A 20,902-nucleotide genomic window follows, 5' to 3' on the forward strand; every position below is an offset into this window, starting at 1 on the left:
GATTTTAATGGTATGGATGTTATGAATGTATGGTTAGTTTAGATTGACATATTTGAAAGTGGCTATTACAAACTAAGTGTTTTATAAAAGGGCAATTTTAGCCAATTTTGCAAAAAAATATACTAGCATGTAAACAAAAACATCACAAAGAAATATAGAGCCCCCTATTGTTCGCTAGATACCTTTTAGAGACCAAAAGATTCTACCGAAGTTCTAAATAGGACTTCATCCACCATATTTATAGCCTCATTTAGAGCCCACCATTGGGCTTGCCCTTACTTCGGTAGGTTGGGGTAGATAGAGCCCACTATCTATTACCATTGGAGATGGATTTTTGAGGTCGGGTGATAAGTTTTGCAAATGTGTGTGTAGGGTTTAACCCCATTTAGAGCTGCATTGGGGATGGCCTAAGTTCAACAATTTTATTTATTTATTTATTTATTTTGTATAAGGGATTGGGGGAGGGGGTTTACACAAACATTCATTGGATACTTGGGGGTTTCGAATCTCTGCCTACATGGGTAGAGATGAAAGAGTTCAACCAACTGAGATATACCCCATTGACTAAGTGCAACAATTTTTAAGGCAAAGACAATCACATATCTTGTTGTATTGTATATGTAATGAAATCAATGTTGAGGGTGATTCATTTGCAATGGCCCAACCTAAATTATGGGAAAAAAGATAACTACCTAGATATCCCATACCTTTTCTCAGTCCACACCTTCACATACCCAAAAAGAAAAAAATAAAATCCACTTTAGTAGGGAGAATTTAGTTTTTGGCTTGGAAGGAATTGAATTGAGGAGAAGTTGGAATCCGGATTCCTATAAATAAAAAAAGATTAATTCTTCATGTGATACTTTTTTAGGAATTAGAATACCACATCCTACCAAAGAATCTAATTCCTCCAAAATTAAAAATTGAGTTCTTGATTTTGTGTGCACCCTCATTTTCACTCCCATTAATTTCTAGTAAACATGCGGTTGTTGCAGGTTTGGTTGGGGCTTGGCATAAAATTGATCTTTGGGAAATGTCAAGAGAAAAACAAAAACAAAAAAAGGAAAGAAAAGAAAAACTGTTTGAGATAAAGTTTCCGCTTGGGATAATTAATTTGAAAGTAAAGCCCACCCCATTTTCGAACATTGATCCGTGCCTGCAATGGCCTCTGTGCTCCTCCCCTACATCTCCTCCATCTCTCTCCCTCTCAAACCCCACCAAATCCTCAAGCTCCATCTCTCACTTTTCCCTCACTCTCCAAACCACGCAAGAACCCTCTTCCTTAGACGCCTCTCTCGCTGCTGCTCTTCCTCCTCCGCAGTTCCCCAAACTCCACATCCTCCAAACAGCTTCAATGGAGATCTTGGGCCTCACTTGTCCTGCTCTATGCCCCATCAGAGCCTTAAAGTTGCCGTCTTGCTTAGCGGCGGCGTCGATAGCAGTGTCGCCCTCCGCCTCCTCCATGCCGCCGGTCACTCCTGCACCGCCTTTTACCTCAAAATTTGGTTCCAAGTATGCTGACATGAAACCTATTTTGACAGTTTTAGAAGAATTGGGAAAACTTTTCTTTTGGGTATTGCAGAAATATAGCAAAACGTGAACTTGTTGGGTTATTAGTTGGAATCATTTAATATTATGGAGGTTTAGATTCAGCTGAGTCTGATTCAAGGTTCAAATTTGGACTGAAGTTCGAAACTTCTTTCAAATGTGCTTTCTTTATTTTAACGAGTCATTAGTTAGCTCCAATATGTTTCCCGCGAGTTATTTGGATTATTTTGAGTAGGTAGGACGCTAGTGTCTTTATATATTTCTTATTCACTTCTTTGTTAATGTTGTGTGTTTTAGTCCCAAGAAAGAAAGAAAAGCTGCTTCTGATGTATGGTTTTGTGTAGGAAGACTTTGAGAACTTTTGGTCAGAATGCCCATGGGAAGAAGATTTGAAGTATGCAAAAGCTGTCTGCAATCAGGTCACTTTATTTCTATACTACAAACATAAGCGGTGTGAAAAGAATTTGATTTATAATCTTATTTTTCCTTCATTCTGAGTGTTCTCATTTTTGGGATTCTATGGTTCTCAAACAGAACACACACACAAAACAAATGAACCCACCTTCATTCTGGTTCTTGAATTTATCTATCCTCATTTGCCATTCATCTGCTTTACATACATGAATCCATACATAGATGTTTTTGACGGAAGCCTTACGCTACTATTTGTGATAGAAGAAGTTTATCTTGGTGTTCTTGGTATAGGTTAGGCAAAGGGGGTGCTTTACAACTGAAACGAAATGATATTGGTTTACAGGTTGATGTCCCACTAGAAGTCGTGCATTTGACGAATGAATATTGGAAGAATGTGGTATGCATTACTTTTCCTGTGTTTCAATTGTAGATTATGTTCTTATAGTTGTCACATCTCTATGTAGTCTTTTAGTTATATGCTTGATAATCAAGTTCTGTGTATCTCACAATGTGAGTTTAAAACTTTAAATAAACAATTATATTTTTGGGCAGCCTTCATCCTCAGCTGCCTTCTTGTTGGGTAACTGGAAGAAACTAGTCTTTATTCTTCAATTAATTCATGAAAGTTATTTTTTCATGTTTCAGGTGTCCTACATTATCGAAGAGTATCGATGTGGTAGAACTCCTAATCCAGACATTCTTTGCAATACAAGAATAAAGTTTGGTATGCATTGAGTTGAACTTGGAATTCAGTTGTGACTATAATGATTCGGAATCCAAATATAGTTCTTCATTTCTTAAGCTTACGTAACGTTTCAGGTGCATTCATGGATGCCATCAGCTGTATGAAGTTTGACTATGTGGCATCTGGACATTATGCAAATGTTGTCCACCCATCTGCAGGTGAAATGGACAAGGATTCAGTTTTAGAACTATCACAAGATATGGTACCTATATTCGATACAATTTGACAACTTTTATTCTTTTCATTTTGGATTATCAATCTTGACTTGTTAAACTTGTTAAGTTTGAGGTTAATTCATTTGGTGTTCAAATAGGGTCTTCTGCTGTGTAGACATATATGTAAGTTTTGTTGTCATCATATGTCCTCAGGTATACGTTGCTCTGTGATTATAAACCTTGAAACATTACGGAATTCAAAGTTTGCATCTCGGCATTGCTTCTCTTTGCATGCTATTTGCTATATGCAGATTGCTCTCTGAATAATGTCTAACTTTTGAAATTTTAGGTGAAGGATCAGACATACTTCCTTTCACATCTTTCTCAGGCTCAGCTTAAGCAATTAATATTCCCACTTGGTTGTCTGTCAAAGGTGAGTGGGTACTAGTTTTAATGATATGCAACACTTCACTAGATACTTATTTTAGCTAGTTGTAAAATATAAACATCTATTAAATGTTGAATATTTATTGAATCACAAACTTCAGCTGGGAATAAAGCATGTATTGTGTACAAAAAATTGAAAAGGCTCACTGTAACTGTATTAACTTCTCCAATAATAAAATTGGAAACGAAGTGATGTTATTAACTTGTTGATGTCAAACTTTTCCACCTTCATGCATATGTAATCCTTTTAATTTATTTTTGTTATTTTTTTGGCCATCCTGTAAACTCTTGCATGTAGTTCTACCCTTTCTCTTATTTCTGTGGATATTTCTATAGGATGAAGTTCGCAAGCTTGCAATGAAGTTTGATCTGCTTAACAAACAGAGAAAGGATTCACAAGGAATATGTTTTCTTGGGAAGGTAAGTTTTGTGGAGCTCCCAACATTCTTACCCATTTTCCAGAAGATAATTTCATCCTTTGAATGGCACAACTATCTATATGGATGCCAACATTCATGTGGTCGAACTTGGAGTAGTAGTATTGATTGATTCTTTATGGGTTTACTTGAGCGGCCTTTTTTAAATCCTTAACATAATTCCCTCAGTTTTTTATTTTTCTTTTTGGTTATAGATAAAGTTCAGTGAATTTATTGCAAGACAAATAGGGGAGAAGGAAGGTATCATATTGGAAGCTGAGACAGGAGATTTCCTAGGAACACATCGGGGGTTTTGGTTCTACACTATTGGTCAACGACAAGGTCTACGCCTTCCGGGAGGACCCTGGTATGCTGTCTCACTGTTAATTGTTGGACCACGTCTAAGGTTTTCTGATGGAACTTGCTCTGTTATCGTTTTAATCTTAAATCTGGTCAATGGGGAAGCAATAGTGGCGCTATATAATATTTGTTTTTGTTTTTGTGTGTTCATATTATCCAGTAGTTTTTAATTGTTATGTGGTTCTAAATCGAACACCAATGTTGTATTGTATATTATATTTAGGATGAGAATGGCTTGTATTTCATTATTTCCCCATACTATAGCTACAGAAATCCTGTAGGATCCTCCTACATGATGTGTTTGTGGATACTTCTGAAAGGATGATTGTGCCGACATGGCATTTAGGGTCATGAACTTGTCAGGTCAGCTTGACCTGTCAAAACTAGTTCACAAGCTGGTCCACGCTTGGTCTTGTGGACCATCAACCGGTCAGTGGGCAGGGTTAGGTCAACTCACTACCTAAATCTTGGGACCATGCCCTAGCAGCTTACTGGCCAATGGTTGCCCTACCAGCTTCGGGTAGGCTTGGCCTTAACCCAATTACTCTCTTTAATAAATAAATAAAATTATATTTAAATTAGAGTATTTAACTTTATTTATTGATAAAATAGCAAATAATATTTTTGTAAAGTTAGAATGTCAGAATGGTTCCAATTTAAGCAGAGACATGTTTTGTGAAGTTAAAATGCATTGCAAGCAATGGTTTGCAACATAGTTTTTACTATTTCATGAAATTGCAAAATGTTCGTACGATTACAATTTTACATATTTCTCTAATCAAAATTCTTTTCTTACATATTTCAACTGTAGAAACTTAACCATGAATGAAAAGGTTGAGAGACATGTGGACATATCTATGCTTTATCCTACTTTATTGAGAATCATTGTATTAATGTGTGGGTCGTCTTGAACTAATATAAACAACATTTTTCAGCTTTAATGTGTGTCGTCTCCTCTTATGCAGGTATGTTGTTGAGAAGGATATAAAAAACAATGTAGTGTTTGTGTCAAGAAATTACTTTTCGGTTGACAAAAGAAGGCGTCTGTTTCGTGTTGGCTCCGTGAAATGGTTAAATGGTTTTCCCCCAAACCAGATCAGTCAGCTACAGTGCAAGGTACAAGGATTTAAAATCGATCTGTTACTCCTGTTATAGATTTTTTCTATATTAGTTTTCAGAATGCAATGCTATTATTTTTCTGACGAGTGTTCTGAGTAAGTCTTATTAGTCTTTATTTTACAATTAGGAAGAGTTGTCATTATTGAACTTTGCTAAAATATTTGAGGCCTCATCAAGTTCCACTATCCAGACCTTTACATACTTTGTACATCATATCTAATTTTTATTTTTATTTTTTTCAAAAAAAGCCTCATTATCCTTGAACCTCAAACTCTCAATATTATCGAGTGATGCTGCATGTACCACATACATACTGACCATATTCTAGACCGCAAGTGGGTCCACCTCTACTAGAGATGTGGTCCACAATGTGGACATTTAATGTGGTATAAATATTTTTTATTGAGGTATTATCTGTCTCACTAAAGAGAAAAAATAAATATTATCTCCACAAATGAATGTATGAAATAAATGGTTGTAGCCTAGAGTTTTTACATGTTTTTTTGTTTCATTTCGTTTTTTTTTTAATTTATAACTTTTGGTTGATCTTGTCCTTTCTTTTCTTTTGAGTTTTGAGAAACAAGAGTTTCATGTCTGTGGCCGTCTCATAAGTAATGACTCTCTTGACCATGACATAGAAAACTATCCACTCGTATAAGTTGTTTTCTGTTACTCTTTCACTTGGTATCAAAGTCAGAACTTCCACTTGGAAGCATTTACAACAAATTGGACCGACATTCATCACATAAGGTTTTAAATCAAGTTGTATTAACTAGATGTGGACTAATGTGTCACGGCTGGTTGATAAGTCTTGCAAGGATGGGTGATACAAGGAAAGCTTTGAATCATGTTATATGGTTTGTGGTTTTAATGTTTAGAATCGTAGTGAAAAGAAGCTGAAATGTTTTAAACCTTTCAGGTTAGACATGGGCCTGGTTTTCGTAATTGTAGCTTAATAATGGAACCTGGTGAATATGGTCATGAAGATGTTGCAGTTGTCCACTTATCTGAAGATGATCAAGGCCTGGCAGCTGGGCAGTTTGCGGCCTTCTACCAGGGAAGAACTTGCTTGGGCTCCGGTGTGATTTTGGAGTCTTGGGATGATCAAGGTTTTCCTATATGTGCAAGAGCTCTTGAAATTGCAAGAATGGAAGATAAATCACTTCTTGGTAAACCCGTTAAGATAAAAGTAAAACCAGAGAATCCGATAACGGAGTCTGATCAGGTAGATGGCATGGAACTTTGTCAAGGACTGAAACATTCTGGAATTTCTGCTGCCAAACAACGAATGCAGGTATCTCAAGGAGAAGCAATAACCCGATTCCCTGTAAATTGGCTGCAGAAGTTTCGAGAGAAGTGGTTGCGCATATTCTAGAAATTCTAATCTCACAATGCAGACAGTTTCGAGGCATATGGCGGGAAAAAAATACCCTACAAATGAGAATTAGAGATAGCCCTTTGCTCTTTCCGGTGATCCTCTCTGTTCCATTCATGTATAGTAGAGGAGTGGTAGTTGTAAAATTTGTTTGCCAGAGTATGCAGTGGTCATATAAGTCTTGGCCCTTGGGGTAATTATTTTTTCAAGCATTTTCCCAAGGAGCATAGTTTTATTATCATAGGAAGGGTTGCATTTGCGCCACTTGGCTGCTGATTTTCCATGTATCTTACTCATATTTATACACTATATTCTGATTTCTTAATAAAGAATGGACCGTCTCTTGAAAACAAACGAACACAATAATATCCGGCAGGACTACTTGAATGGAATTGTTTCAAATTTCAACCAAGGGAAGGAGGTAACTAATTTCGATTCATTTAGTTTTATCAGATTTCAAAATCAAGTCAATTTCTATTTCCAAGATGAGTTGAGGGCTGGACACATCTGCCAGTTGTCGGCTTGGAACACTGTCCTTTGTGGCCTTGTTTGGTAGGCCTCACTAGACTGGACTGGACAAAATAATACTTCAAACCCATGTTTGGTTTAAGGCTGGACTAACTTAAATGAGACTATATAGCCCAAACAGTAAAAAAAGGGCTCACTCGCCCTTCTAATATAGTGCGGCTGAAAATGGGTTCGCTAAATAGCGCTCTCGCTGAATAGAACAAGCGAGTCCGACACAACGCAAACCAGTTTCTTCTTCTTCTTGTCCTGCTTCGTGATATCTTGGTTCAGTGTGTATCGACTCTGCCACACAATTCTTCCATTGACCTTCACGAAGGATTTGATTGCAAGACTGAGAAGCACTTGAAATATTTCTCCATTCTGAGGGCGCCATCCATGTCAGTCTTGATTGCAAGAGTGAATTTCTTGTTTCTGATGATGCTTTTAGGCCACCTGAAATTACAGAGCCTATGAATGCTGTGAACAACATGGTCATCAACCAATTGAACGACTCTGTTTGTACTTGAAGTGGGCTTTGTCGGTTTTCAATCGTGGATATCAGCGACATCGCAAATTCCTGAACCCAAATGCACGAAAGGTTTGCTTGTTTCTTTGTCTTATTTTGTTGCCATTATTGCTGGTTCAGAGTCCATTGGTTTTGTTCATAAGATTCATAGGTTTCAATCTTTAAAGAATTGGGTTTGGGGCTTAATGCTTCTGGTGTTGGGCAAAAGTCCATAGCACAACATGCATTCCAACTGTTTGCTAAAATGTGGCACTCAGTTGGGTTATGCAATGGGGTGGTAATGCAATTCTTGATTTTGATCTTGGCTACCACATGGGCATTCGAGACAAAGGTAGTGGTGAGTTTCTCAAGAGTTGCTTCATTGGAGGACTAATGACATGCTTAGTCATTGGTTTGGCACCAAAACATGCCAAATTTTAGTCTTTTTTGCGGTTGTGTTGAGTAGTCTAGCTTATCTATTAGATAACGTGTCCCCTTTTTTTGTGGTTGTGTTGAGTAGTCATCGGTTCGTCACATTACATTAGTCATATATGTGATATGAATCATACACTCTGTGCTTTTGAACATTCAAATTGAGATAGATGTTTTTTGTATGTCTGCAATTGACATTGACTTTTAAGCCTTACATGAGTTTGTTGATTTTGATTTTTTGGTCTCTTACAATCCGGATTCAGGTGTTTTTAGATGGAGTGGAAATCCAAAGAAATGTAGGCCTCACTGAAGATCAAAGCAATAAGAAGTAAAGTTTTATCTTGTTATGTTCAGTATTCAATTACTTTCCATGGACGGTCATCATTGACTAGGTTTCTAATTTATATTGTTAGCTTTGCCTGATGAAATGTAATCACATACTTAAGACAGATTTTTTCATTTTTTTTCACTTTGGTAGGTGGCTTTTTGTGATTGAAGAAGACATCAAGGGCTTGCATTGCTTGCACTTGTATTTTGGCAATGATTGAAACTTTTGGATCATGACTTCTGAAGAGAACTAGCAAAATACTAGACTTATGCTAGTTACAATTAGGCCCAAGAATTAGTAGTTTGTAAGGACAAATGAGAGTAAATTTGTATTCCACTTATATTGTGAAATGAAATTTTCCTACATGGGTATTGATTTTTATTATTTATTCTTGAATGGGTGTTGAAATTTACATATATAATGGCATTCAAAAATTGCTATGAATGGGCTTGATGGCATTTTTGGAATGCTTTCTTTGTTGATTTGTTAGGACTTTGTGGAGAAATTCTAACTTTGAATCTACATGTAAATTTGGTATCTAGAAAGTATGTTCATAGTTTTAAGATCTTATTAAATTACATTTAATTATCTAAAAATTATTATATTTAAATATTTAAATAATTATTTTTTAGTCCGACACAGCACCAAACATAGGTCTTCACTATTTTTACACTCCAGCTTCTTAGTCCGATGCAGCACCAAACGTAGGTCAGTACTTAATCCAGCTTAGGCCAATCTAAGCTAATCCGAGACAGTCCCAGGATTTAGTTCAGTCCATGACAGTCCGTCGTACCAAACGACCCCTGTTGGTACAGACAGAGCTGCGAACCCGAAAGGGCTTTAAACCCTTCAAATTTGAAGCCTACTGGGTCTCTGACCCGAAGTGTAAAGAGGTCATTGATAAAAGTTGGCGTATAAGGAATTGTGAAGATGGCAATGGTAAGGTGAGCTGGGAGAGAAAACTCAGGGGTTGTAGAATGGAGTTGAGGAAATGGAGTGATGTGAAGTTCTCAAACAACAAGAAGATGGCAAGCAACCTTTTAGCTGAACCTGATCGACCTCAGCAGAATTGGGATGTCAACGCTACTAGAATTGATCAGGTGGGGATTGACTTAAACCATATTTGGAGAAGGGAGGAACTTTACTGGAAGCAAAGAGCAAAAACAAAATGGTTAAAAGAGGGTGATGCCGACACTGCTTATTTCCACAATTCTACAGTCCAGAAGAGGAGGAAAAACCGAATGGCCAAGATAAAAAAATGCAAATGGCGTTTGGGTGTGCAATGAAGCTCAAGTGCGGAGGACTATTGAAGACTAATTTTGTAATCTCTTTACCTCATAAGGGCCAAGAGATTGGGGTGATATACTAACCTTTGTCTTTCCAGTTATTGCTGACAACATGAATGCTTGTCTGCTGGCCCTTATTACTGATGAGCAAATTCAGAGCACTGCCTTCCAAATGGGGGCTCTAAAATCTCCGGGCCCGGATGGGTTTTATGGTATCTTCTATCATAATTATTGGAATATTGTAGGTCACGATGTTTGTAAATTGGTTCAGGGGTTTTTTCTTGATGATACAGCTATTGGGGACTTGAATAAACTGAAATTGCCCTTATTCCCAAGGCCCCAAACCCGGAGATGGTTGTGCAGTTTCGTCCCATTGCCCTGTGCAACTACTCATACAAGATTATTTCAAAGATTCTTGCAAACCGGCTGCAACCTTTCCTCGATAAGTTTATTTCTCCTCAGCAATGTGCCTTCATCCTGGGATGGCAAATCCAGGATAATATCTTCATTGCACACGAGGCCTTCCATTCTCTAAAAGTTAGAAGATCAAGCGGGATTTTTGAAATGGGGCTTAAATTAGACATGAATAAAGCCTATGATCGGATTGACTGGGATTTTGTCAAGGCCGTCTTGCTCAAAATGGGGTTTGCTCGGAATTGGGTAATGATGGTTATGAGGTGCATCTCTTCGGTGGAGTTTGCTATTATTGTTAATGGGAAGGCAGGAGATGACTTTAAGTCGACAGGGGGTATTCGTCAAGGCGACCCGTTATCTCCTTATTTGCTCATCATCATCAGTGATGTTCTTTCCTCAATGCTTAACGATGTTGTCTCACGTGGTATCCTTCATGGTATTAAATTCGGGAGAACTGGTCTGGTTCTGTCACACTTATTTTTTGTTGACGATTCACTCCTATTTCTAAAAGCTACTGAGTACAATTGTAGGGTGGTGTGCCAAATCTTGAAGTCTTATTGTGATGCATCAGGACAACTTGTCAACTATGAGAAATCGAACCTCTCTTTCAGCCCTAATACTCCCTAATGATGTTAGAGGAAAAAAATGAGAGGGTCTCAACGTTAATATCACCATGGATCTGGGTAAATATCTTGGTCTCCTTACGTTGTGGGGGCGGTCAAAGGAGGCGCTGAATTTTGTGAAAGATAAAATTATTAAGAGAGTTCAGGGGTGGAAATGGAGCCTCCTCTCTCAAGCTGGCAAGGAATTTTTAATCAAATCTGTTGCCCAGGCTGTTCCTTCCTATCCTATTTGATAGTATTCTGGCAAATTTTTGGTGGGGGCTAAACCAGGACACTAACAAAATCCACTGGATAAGTTGGAAGGAGTTGGGGCTCCCTAAGAAGGAAGGGGGCATGGGTTTTAGGAGCCTGAGGGGAGTTTAAATCTGCCTTACTTGCAAAACAGCGTTGGAGGATTCTAATGGAACCTAATGCGTTTTGGGTCAAACTGAATAAGAGCCTGTATTTCCCGAACAATGAGTTTCTTGAGGCTAGAAAATGGGCCAGATCGACCTGGGCTTGGTCGAGTTTGTTGGAAGGTCGCAACCTCATTCTGAGGGGGGCTCGTTAGCAAGTTCTTAACGGGGGGGGGAACAAAGTTATGGACTGATATGTGGATTCCCTGTGCTCCGGACTGTGTTGTCACCCCAAAGCAAGGTGTTGAGATTGATACTGAAGTAAATGATGAAACTGTCCTAATCATTCCTCTCATGAATGGATCAATAACTTGATTGATGCTAGAGACAGGCTTATTTGGCCGTATAATCGAAATGGTAGTTACTCTGTAAAGTCTGGTTACAACCTCTTGTCCATTGCTTCTGTTAGTCCCTCCCATGATAGACCTTCAACCTCAGGACACATTGATAAGGCGATCTGGAAGTTCTAAAAAACTTGTTATGGAAAATCAGCACAGGTTGTCTGCCGACTAAGCAAGCACATTACAGGAGCCACCTTGGTCTCTCTCCTCTTTGCCCTCTTTGTGGGGAGTTCCCTGAGACTGTTGTGTGATTGGGTGCAGGGCATTTGATTTGGTGGGCGTCTGTGTCATCAAGTCAATAGGCAGAGCATATCAACCATGGATGACTGGTTTATTAGAACGATGGATTGCCTAAACGTGTTGGAGTATATGGAAAAGCAGATGTGTGGCAATCTTTGATGGCTCCCTCATCCCTGGTGTGTCCACGAAGATCTTTGAGAGATGCCCTGCGTATGGTTCACGAGTTTTTACAGCTGCAGTGCTTTCCGATTGAAGTTCTGGATCCTACGGAAGATGGATGCCCCCACCCCACCCTATCTATAAGATCAATGTCGATGCCTAGTGGGATAGCAATTCTCATCAGCCATGCAAATGCTGTGCTGATTGGTGGTAATTGTGGCTCTAGGCTTACGGCTTCAGCTATTGAAGCGAAGGTTCATGCTGCACTGAGGGGGGTTAAGTTGGCAAACGAGTTATTTTTCAGTCGGATTCAAAAGAGTTGGTCCTTGCGGCTCTACGGAAGCATAGTTCCAATGTCTATAGCTGCTCTTGGAATTGGGTTCCCCAGGGAGCCAACAAAGCAGCGGATGCTGCAGCTCTTCGAGCAAGGCGAAGGATGTGTGACGAAATTTGGGACTCTTGTTCCCCATCTTCCTGGTGTTTGTGCTTCAAGCTAATGGGCTCCCTTTTTTGGTGAAAACCAAGGTATCCCCCGCGCGATTGCGGGGACTAACCCTCAGGGTACTGTCGGGCGCAAAGCGGGGACCTCTCCCAACAAAGTCTGCTCTATTCGCAAGCGCCTAGGATCGAACCCAGGACCTCTTGTTTAAAGGATCCAAGCCCCTTCCACTTGGACCCCTAGGGAGTAGACTTCTACTAGGGGTCCAAACTTCTATTCCTAGTAGATGTTCGTGGTTAATTGGCTTTTGTTTTGGGCTGTTGGTAGTCTTGTGGTGTTTGCTCTTTTGTTTGGTGTGGCTGGCTGTTGGTAGTTGCGTTTTCATCTTCTGATGTACTCTCATTTGTTTAATGGAAAGTACATTTGACCCAAAAAATAAAGATGATTTGAAGGGGTGATTCGGCGCCAAAAAAAAAGTTCCAGTTGGAATTTGGCACCCAAAAAAATTCTAGTGTCAAATCGACACAAAATAGTTATGTTAACTCACACGTGATTATTTTTAACGGAAAGTTTAATGGTCTTGATGATAGGTGGTATTTTGAAGAAAAACAAAGCCAGAGAATTTTAGGCAGAGAAATAAAGAGACAGAGAGTGGAGACCTGGTGCTAGAAAATTTCCGTTAGGGCCACTTCCTTTTCTTTAAAGCTCGTTATGATTAAATCTTAACAGGGGAGTCTTTGTGATATTTTTGTTTCATTTGAACAAAAACCTAGACCTTTGTCATAGGCACCAGGTCTCCAACTTAACATAGTTTCGTACCGAGAGATCCAAATCGCCAGCCTCTGGTTGGAAAATTAGAGGGACTTAACTCCTACAGAATAATAAAATAAAGTGCAGTGCCACGATACTCTTCCCAGCCTCAGTTACACCCACTATATCCATTGTTTATGAATGCGAAGCACACCTGATTGCATCTTCTCTTGCATTTATCATGTCTATCTCTGAGAAAATTGAGACAGTCCCAACCAAACAAACGTCATGACATTACGCTAACCCTGACTAAGCTTGCTGAGTAAAGGATGATGTTCTCAGCCACATTGGACGGCCTAAGATGGCCCTTCCGTGAACGGAGAGGTAAGCTGCGTTTAACCTATCAATCAACCAGAGAAGCAAACAAGTCAAATGCCTGTATATGAGTGCATTAAGTATGATATTTTCCTCTTTACACCAAAGCTGCCAAGAGAATATGAAATTACAATTCACAACTTTTGATCTTTGAAAGTAGGGAGGATTTGTTATCTTGCCTTATCAGAACTATTAATGTGAGACTCAAAACAAAAATTGTGTTGAGAAAAAGACAAGTCATACAAAATGTCTTTGTATTTCACCCATAAGTATGTTAGTTTTTCATGTGAGGCCATTTTTACATTCTATGAATATTTCCATAATGGTTGAACATTTGACCTTTTATTAACTCACTCAACTTTAGATTTACTAAATGTTATCCATTTAAAGTATGCTGCATTAACTGAAAAGGTGAAAAGATATACTTATCAACATCAGGTGTAGCCAAGGGATCATCCAACTCCTCCCTCTGTTCCACAGAGGGGGCAGTAACTCCCATAGCTGCAATATCTTGAACTCCTTCAACCTGAAAACAAAGCACGAAAAAATATATTCAAATAAAAGCTAACAAGTTACAATCCTTAAACTACCACATCCTTCACTTTCTCAAGGCATTCGGAAGTAGTCATTACAAACTACAAAGTCTAATCAATCTCCATAATTCATGCAGGAAATGTATTACAGAGCTGAATTGTATATCCGAGAGAGCCAAAAATTCTATAATAAAAATGAAAGGAAAAGTTCAGGTAAATTGTAGGCATGTGAGGTTTTATTTATCTATAATAATTTGCCCTTCCGTCATCGTTACAATTTTTTTTTTTTTTTTTTATAAAGAAGAAAAGAAAATAAGATTGCAAGCCATTGATAACTAGGTGTGACTCTCACACACAATGAGAAGGGAAGGGTAAGAATTCCAAAAAAGAGAATAAATAAAATGAGCAATAAAATGGAAACTCTTATAGCTCATCCTCTTAGCTTTCTGATGACGATATGTATTTCATCTGATCTCGACTCCGAATTTTGAACTAAGATACAAGGTTATCCATCATAATATAGAATTTATAAAGCCTGCCTGTTGAGGATATTGGCCGTAACCAGCATATGCACCGTATGCATATAATGATGGATCCTGGGTAGCCCCATAAGCATAGGCATCGTAGCCTTGTCCATAACCATAATATGCAGCCCATTGGTTTGGATCTACTTGCTGAGCAAAGCTACCAGGTACATCCTACAATTAGACAGTTTTTCAGGTTAGGCATCCAACTATAAATATATCTTTTATGCATCTGTGAGTGTATGAAACAAATTTTCCAGAACGGTATTAGGAAGGCATATGGTTATTTCAACTACATATAAAAGTGCAAATGTCATAAATATCCTACTCACTGAATACATTTCTCTGATTTCTCTTTCCTCCATCCCCACCCTCTGACAAAAAGAGGGGGGGAAAACTCACATGTTATTAATTTATGGTATTCTCAACTCCACAAGTAGAGTTCAAAATTACCTAAATTTTTTTTTCAGAGTCCTAAGACACATTTAATAAAAATCTGTTAAGTCATGCCTTAATTTAATAATCTTCATATCTTTAAAAGTTAAGAATAAACTCTATTAATATCTTCAATCAAAGATGTTGATCGCATATTAAGTTGTCAAACAGAACTTGTGGTTTTTTTAACTTATTTTACACCATCAAGGTTTTTATATCTAACACATGAAGAATAAAATTATAAATTTTGTAGAACAACCGGTTATATAATAAAAATCACTTGAAATACTACCCTATATATTTTTTGTATTTATATAACAAGAAAAAAAAATTAATAGAGGAAAAGTACAAAGTAATGAAGGGAGAACCAGCAATCCACCTCCATGCTATGCTAATAGAACAATACATATCGTACAACACAAGAAATCAGTAGAAAACAACACTCTTCCCATCCCTAAACAGAGAGCTTCAAAGAATTCTTTGAAAACAGGTGATATCAAAGGCAACGATATTGAAGAATGCACTATTCTCCTCAAAAGTATTTTGAACCCTTCTTCTCTCTTTAAAAAAAAAAGTTATACTCTCTTTCACTCCAGACAATCCATAGTAATGCTTTCCCTGCACATCTCCATAAGATTTAACCCCCTTCATATGATGGGCGCCAATCAGTTTTAAATCTATCTTATATACATAAGCACAAATGTGTTAAGTACCCTAATTTAAATTATGTCACTTTAGATAAAGGTTTTCCCTTTTCTGCCCTTCTTTTTAATTTCACCACTGTATCCCTCCCTCCCCTCTATACTCCTATTTTTCAGGAATTATATTAATTTACTTCTATTACTGTTCTTGTCTTCATAATTAAAGTATATTTTGAAATCAAATAACTTCAATTTTTAGTTAAGAAAAACATAGATCCGTAATGATCTAACTAAAAAATTTCTCACCTTAAGTAACACTTTCTATTCATGGTAAAATCAAATAATTCATCAAAGTTGATATAGAAGTTCTACTTTAAAGTGATACATAGCATTTAATTTTTTTTCTTTTTTCCATAGATTAGTATTAAAACCCTAAGTATTAAAACAATAGCAATCATACTTGCTTGAAGTGATGTGTTTTTTCTATCCATTTTATGCATATTATACTTTCCATACTCTAGTTATTCAATATTCTAGTACAAGAGTTTGTTTTGTATACAACGCAACTCTCGATGCATTAGGTAAGTAAGGCTAAGCATCTTACGTATCAACCATGAGCATCTAAATTCTAGGCAAAGTTGTAGTAATGCATATACAAACAATATGTTTTATGAGGATAACCATTAGTAAGCTCTTAGTTAAGAACCTCCAATCTCTCGCTGTTCCTTCTTACTATTTAAACGAAATATTAACTTTCAAGTCAAAGGATATATGGCTCCTCTCTATTTAACAAATCAAATGGAGAGGGAAGTCAAACTTGTAAGCACAGCTAAAGCCGCCTCAATACAAGGGAGCCCTGCATGTTGGATCGTGCAGATTTAACAAAGACCTCTCCATTTCCATGGAAAGTGGAGAGCAGCCTATTCCCAAATCAAAAGCATTGCATCTCAATTTTTCAAACACTTCATCCATTCACATATTCCTGTCTTTTAAAATGGAAACCATCTCTTAGAAGGAAAACGTGAAGCAAAAACATCATTATGGTTGAAGACAAACTAGAATTTTATATAGACAAGCCATCTAAAAGAGCAACCACCTGTTTAGCTGTTGGGCTCCTGCCCCAAGAAATGCGGACTACTTGTTGACCAATCATTGTTCCCTGCATCCTTTGGATAGCTTCTTCAGCAGATGCCCTATATGGACAGATGTGAAACCAATAAACAACTAAAGAGAAAAGTAACATTGTCTTTCTTGGGGGAAGGACAAAAGGCCTGACAAAGATAAATCAAGCTTTTGTCCTTTCTACATTGCAACATTTTCTCGCCTCCTTCCTTCATACTCATGCAACACCTTTTCTATAAGCAAAGGATAATGTGACAAGGGCTAACCTAAATAAGCCAACATTCTAATTCCATTTACCCATGTTTTGCAAAATTAGTAGAGAGAGAGAGAACAATGCACAGAACTTTCTTCTTATATAAATAAATAGATGGATGAAATATTATTACCAAAAAGAAAATGGGACAATCAAGTGATGGCTTAAATGCTAAACAAACCTTGTCCCAAACTGTACAAAACCACATCCTTTGCCCACAGGAATCTTGACATAGGGAATCTCTCCAAACTGCATAAAACTTTGCTTCAGTTCCTCCTCCGTGACGTTAGGATCCAAGTTACCAACAAAAATCTGCATTAGACATAACCATATAAATAGCAACAATAAAATATTAGACACAAAACCCAAAAAAAAAAGTTCTTAAAGAAAACAAATACAATTAAGAATGTCAGACTTACTGTAGTGTTGTTTGCATCATAATCTGCTGGAAGCACGGGAACTGCTGGCGTAGTGTATGCTGGATTAGGATATACTGCTGCCAGAAAAATCCACAGGTAAGTGCATCTTTGAGTCAGGGTAAATAGACTTTTTCAAGAGAGCATTATCAAGATAATATAAATAATACTGGAAGCATAATAAGTGAGAAGAAAAGGAGCAAGTCTTTCTAGCCGCAACTTGAACATATCTCTATATTGATTCATAAAATTATATTCCTTACCTTTTGCTGCACCATATTGCTGCTGAAAACCAGTGGTTTTCTTTGGTGTTGCGGCACTGATACGCATCTGCCTAGTTGAGCAATAAACACCATTCATTTCTGTCATAGCACGGTTCCTTTCTGTCTCATCTGCAAACTTGACAAACCCATATCCCTTTGAGCGTCCAGTGTTTGGATCAGTCACAACCTTGGCACCTCTAACCGAAGAATATTGAGTTCGAAAGGTTTCTTGCAGCATAAAATCTGTAACATCAGGGGCTAAATCCCCTACGAAAATAGAGTGCTCAGGGCCAGCATCAGGGCGTCTTTCCCCAATACCAAACGAAGCCCAGTTCAATCTAAAATTTTGTTCAGTTCCAGGCATTAGTGTCCCATTGTAAGCATGCAGAACCCTTTCAGCTGCGGCATGAGAAACAAATTCCACAAACCCATAACCCTCTGGCTGGCCAGTGATTTTATTACGTATTATCTTTATTGAAATCACCTGAATAAAGTAATCATCCAAAAGTAAATAATAGAATCTCTTATCACCAAGAATCTCTTTTCTGCACACCGCTATAGAACTGCATGCTTTGTTTAAAATAAAACAAGACATATATAAAACTCTTTGGATGAAACACGTATACTTTTATTAAACCATAGAAGAATAATTAAAACAAAAGATGGATAAGATGTCCATCTATGCTGACCAGCCAGAATTTATTTATTTAATTTTTTTTTTTTTTTGTTCTTACAGGAAATCTACTTCCTTCAGCTTCTCATGAAAGACTATTATTTCTTTCTTCCAAACAAATCCCAAGAGAATCCAAAACCACACACTACCAATGGGTATTGCCCAGTTATTTGTCCCAACACTGAAATAAACCTCAAACAGCAAAGAATAAATTCTTGGCCAAGCCCACATCACTTGCAACAACCAAATCCAAACTTATGAAGTCAGAAACAAAATACAATCAGCACTAACCCCCTTGAGTTAGCTCAAGTTGTGACAGTGGATAGGGAAATGGGCTAGGATTAGGCTAGGTTAAGGGTTCGATTATGATATATATATCAACAGCACTCTTGGGATCACTTTGCAAAGAATACACTACGGTGGAGTCAAACAAGTATAATGTCTTCTTTTTTGGAGCATATCACAAGTATTAATTCTTCATGAACCACAAACCAAACAAAATATGTACTTCAGTAGGTAAACCAGTATTTCAAATTATTTTATATGGCTCTACAATGGGATCAACTGGTTTGTCTAATATAGGGTTTGCAAGAAAATAAACATCATAAATAGCCTAAAATCTTTTTTGGGATCAATCAGGTATCATTAAGCCTCAACAATAGACCTCAACATTTTGGAAAAAAGGAAGCAAGAGCAATAATTAGTAATTACTGCATTATAATTCACAGGTAACGGACCAAAGATCGGAAAGATGAGTCAACATTCCATCTTCCTGAAGGAAAATCAATGCAAGTAAAAACAAACCGAACTTACTTGCCCCAAATGGTTATAGTTTTTTATTTTTTATTTTTTGGTTAAACAATTGGTTGTAGTTAAAGATTATGCAAGCATGGAAAACAGGACATAACAATCAAACAAAACCCATATGTGAGGCAGGAATGCATTCAATACAAGTTAATCAGCTAAAAGATTGAAAATGGTCTACCCTATGAAATTTTATTTGCCTACGAATGTGGTATATTGTTATTTCTCTTCTCACTCGTCTAAGTCATATTTCACAGTGTTTACAATCAAAGTTCCATATATTAAGACCTAACACAAAGCAAAGACATATCTAGTTTCCAGAAGATTATGTGAAGATTATGCCAGCAACAAAGAAGAAGGTTCCAGCTAGAATAGATGGTAAATTATCTTGGCATCATGAACTAGGGATAGAACCTCACAGCCATCAGTGTTTATGGGATGGGAGAGGGCTACATCCCATTTGAAACCCATAGGTTCAAAATACCTCCAATGGGGCAAAAGTTCAATATCAGAAGAACTGCCTTGCTCCCTTCTAGAAATAACCATGAGTTTAATCTCGTATGTTTGAATGGAACAGTAGAAATCATATTTGCAAGTTTCGCTCGGCCTTTACAAGAATGGACTATCAACCATCTAGTTATTCACAGGACTCCAACCACGTATGACTTGATTAATAGTGAGACACGACTTATCCACATTAACTGTTTATGTTGTTTGGTTATAATGGAAGGGAATTGAACCATTGACCTAGCCTAATCCTAACCCATTTCCTCACCCACCCCTCGCTACTTGGGCTTACAAAACAGTATTACTCAGCACTAAAGTTCATAAATTTGTGTTGTCTGTAGACTGCTCAATGCCTTACCCACACCACACCTATTAATTATCCCAAAATAAGAATTCACAAAATCCTTGCATTATCAATAACCATAATTCAAATAACCTAACAAACAATTTTAAAATTAAAGACTAGTCCTACATCAGTAGAGTCTGTATACATATATGCATACAAATCCAAATTCAAACGACACACTACAATAAGCAAAACCAAATTCAAGAAATACCCATTTTTATTAAAACTGAATTCCGATTATAAACTCTAAAATTCCCAGCAAAACCCTAATAGATATTATATCTACTGATATATATATATATATATATAGAGAGAGAGAGAGAGAGAGAGAGAGAGAGAGAGAGACCTCGCCGGTGTGTGCAAAGCAGGTAGTGAGATAGTTTTCGTCGACCCAATACTGTAAATCCCCAATCCAAAGGGTTCTGACCTCTTCCACTGAAGTTGGTTGATGATGATGATGCTGGTACCCTTGAGCCTGAGCCATCATACTACTCGGCGGTTGAGGCTGAGCGCTCATCATTTTCTTCTTTGTTTTCTTTGTACGCTGCGAGTTTCTACGTCTCTATGACTCTCTGTATCATATGCTAGAGCTCTACTGCTTTTCTACCGGGAGGCGGAGGCCGGGACAAGGACACAGGAATATAACAACTTCAACGACACCCTTTGCCTGAATTAATCACGGAAATATGAATATCGATTGAAACATGTTTAAATTATCGCTAAACTTTTTTATAAAAATTCAAATGGAAATTGTGAATGAAAATATAATAAATGTTTAGAAGCAAAGAATAGGATGAGAGTGTGTTTGAAAAGTTTAATCGTTAATAAGTAAAATTTGGAGCCCAATTTCATAATTGTCAGTTTTAAATTTTTATTTTTTTTTAAACTTTTAAATATAGAAAAAATTCATTTGAATATACTCAAATGCTCTCGAAAGCCCTCAAAATTTAAGACCCAAGAGTTTTTATCCCAAATTCAGTTCGTGCTTAGGGATGGCAAAAATCTTTGTCAG

General features: G+C 37.4%; 2 protein-coding genes across 3 annotated transcripts; one reads left to right on the plus strand and one right to left on the minus strand.

Moving 5' to 3' along the window:
• The first annotated feature begins 1,066 nt into the window (after positions 1 to 1,066).
• On the plus strand, positions 1,067 to 6,945 carry LOC110748645 (tRNA (5-methylaminomethyl-2-thiouridylate)-methyltransferase). The gene is made up of 10 exons (XM_021948603.2): positions 1,067 to 1,512; positions 1,893 to 1,967; positions 2,306 to 2,359; positions 2,608 to 2,686; positions 2,782 to 2,909; positions 3,212 to 3,295; positions 3,646 to 3,729; positions 3,941 to 4,092; positions 5,051 to 5,201; positions 6,124 to 6,945. Exons 1-10 carry the CDS (start codon positions 1,162 to 1,164, stop codon positions 6,577 to 6,579), a joined length of 1,614 nt encoding a protein of 537 aa, XP_021804295.1. The 5' UTR covers positions 1,067 to 1,161; the 3' UTR covers positions 6,580 to 6,945.
• A 6,039-nt stretch (positions 6,946 to 12,984) lies between these two features.
• LOC110748397 (RNA-binding (RRM/RBD/RNP motifs) family protein) lies at positions 12,985 to 20,666 on the minus strand. Of its 2 annotated transcripts, none has more exons than XM_021948389.2 (8): positions 20,237 to 20,666; positions 17,561 to 18,044; positions 17,301 to 17,374; positions 17,063 to 17,193; positions 16,603 to 16,699; positions 14,446 to 14,604; positions 13,799 to 13,899; positions 12,985 to 13,398 (listed from the first exon to the last, which is right to left on the minus strand). In XM_021948389.2, the coding sequence occupies exons 1-8, from the start codon at positions 20,408 to 20,410 to the stop codon at positions 13,308 to 13,310; spliced, it is 1,311 nt and encodes a 436-aa protein (XP_021804081.1). In that variant the 5' UTR covers positions 20,411 to 20,666; the 3' UTR covers positions 12,985 to 13,307. The 2 variants fall into 2 exon arrangements, with proteins under 2 accessions (XP_021804081.1, XP_021804077.1); XM_021948385.2 differs by having other exon boundaries at positions 17,301 to 17,377.
• Between the last annotated feature and the right edge of the window lie 236 nt (positions 20,667 to 20,902).

The sequence above is a fragment of the Prunus avium genome, chromosome 5, assembly GCF_965620075.1.
Source record: "Prunus avium chromosome 5, drPruAviu1.hap1.1, whole genome shotgun sequence".
In the NCBI taxonomy this organism is placed as follows: Eukaryota; Viridiplantae; Streptophyta; class Magnoliopsida; order Rosales; family Rosaceae; genus Prunus; species Prunus avium.

Bases quoted from the DNA above. Each gene is read 5' to 3' on its own strand.
- LOC110748645 (XM_021948603.2), top strand. From the start codon at position 1,162: ATGGCCTCTGTGCTCCTCCCCTACATCTCCTCCATCTCTCTCCCTCTC. The intron at 1,513-1,892 runs GTATGCTGACAT...GGTTTTGTGTAG, and splicing joins ACCTCAAAATTTGGTTCCAA to GAAGACTTTGAGAACTTTTG. The intron at 2,687-2,781 runs GTATGCATTGAG...GTAACGTTTCAG, and splicing joins CAATACAAGAATAAAGTTTG to GTGCATTCATGGATGCCATC.
- LOC110748397 (XM_021948385.2), bottom strand. From the start codon at position 20,410: ATGATGAGCGCTCAGCCTCAACCGCCGAGTAGTATGATGGCTCAGGCT. The intron at 17,194-17,300 runs GTAAGTCTGACA...TGTCTAATGCAG, and splicing joins ATGATGCAAACAACACTACA to ATTTTTGTTGGTAACTTGGA. The intron at 16,700-17,062 runs GTTTGTTTAGCA...CTGTCCATATAG, and splicing joins TTTGTACAGTTTGGGACAAG to GGCATCTGCTGAAGAAGCTA.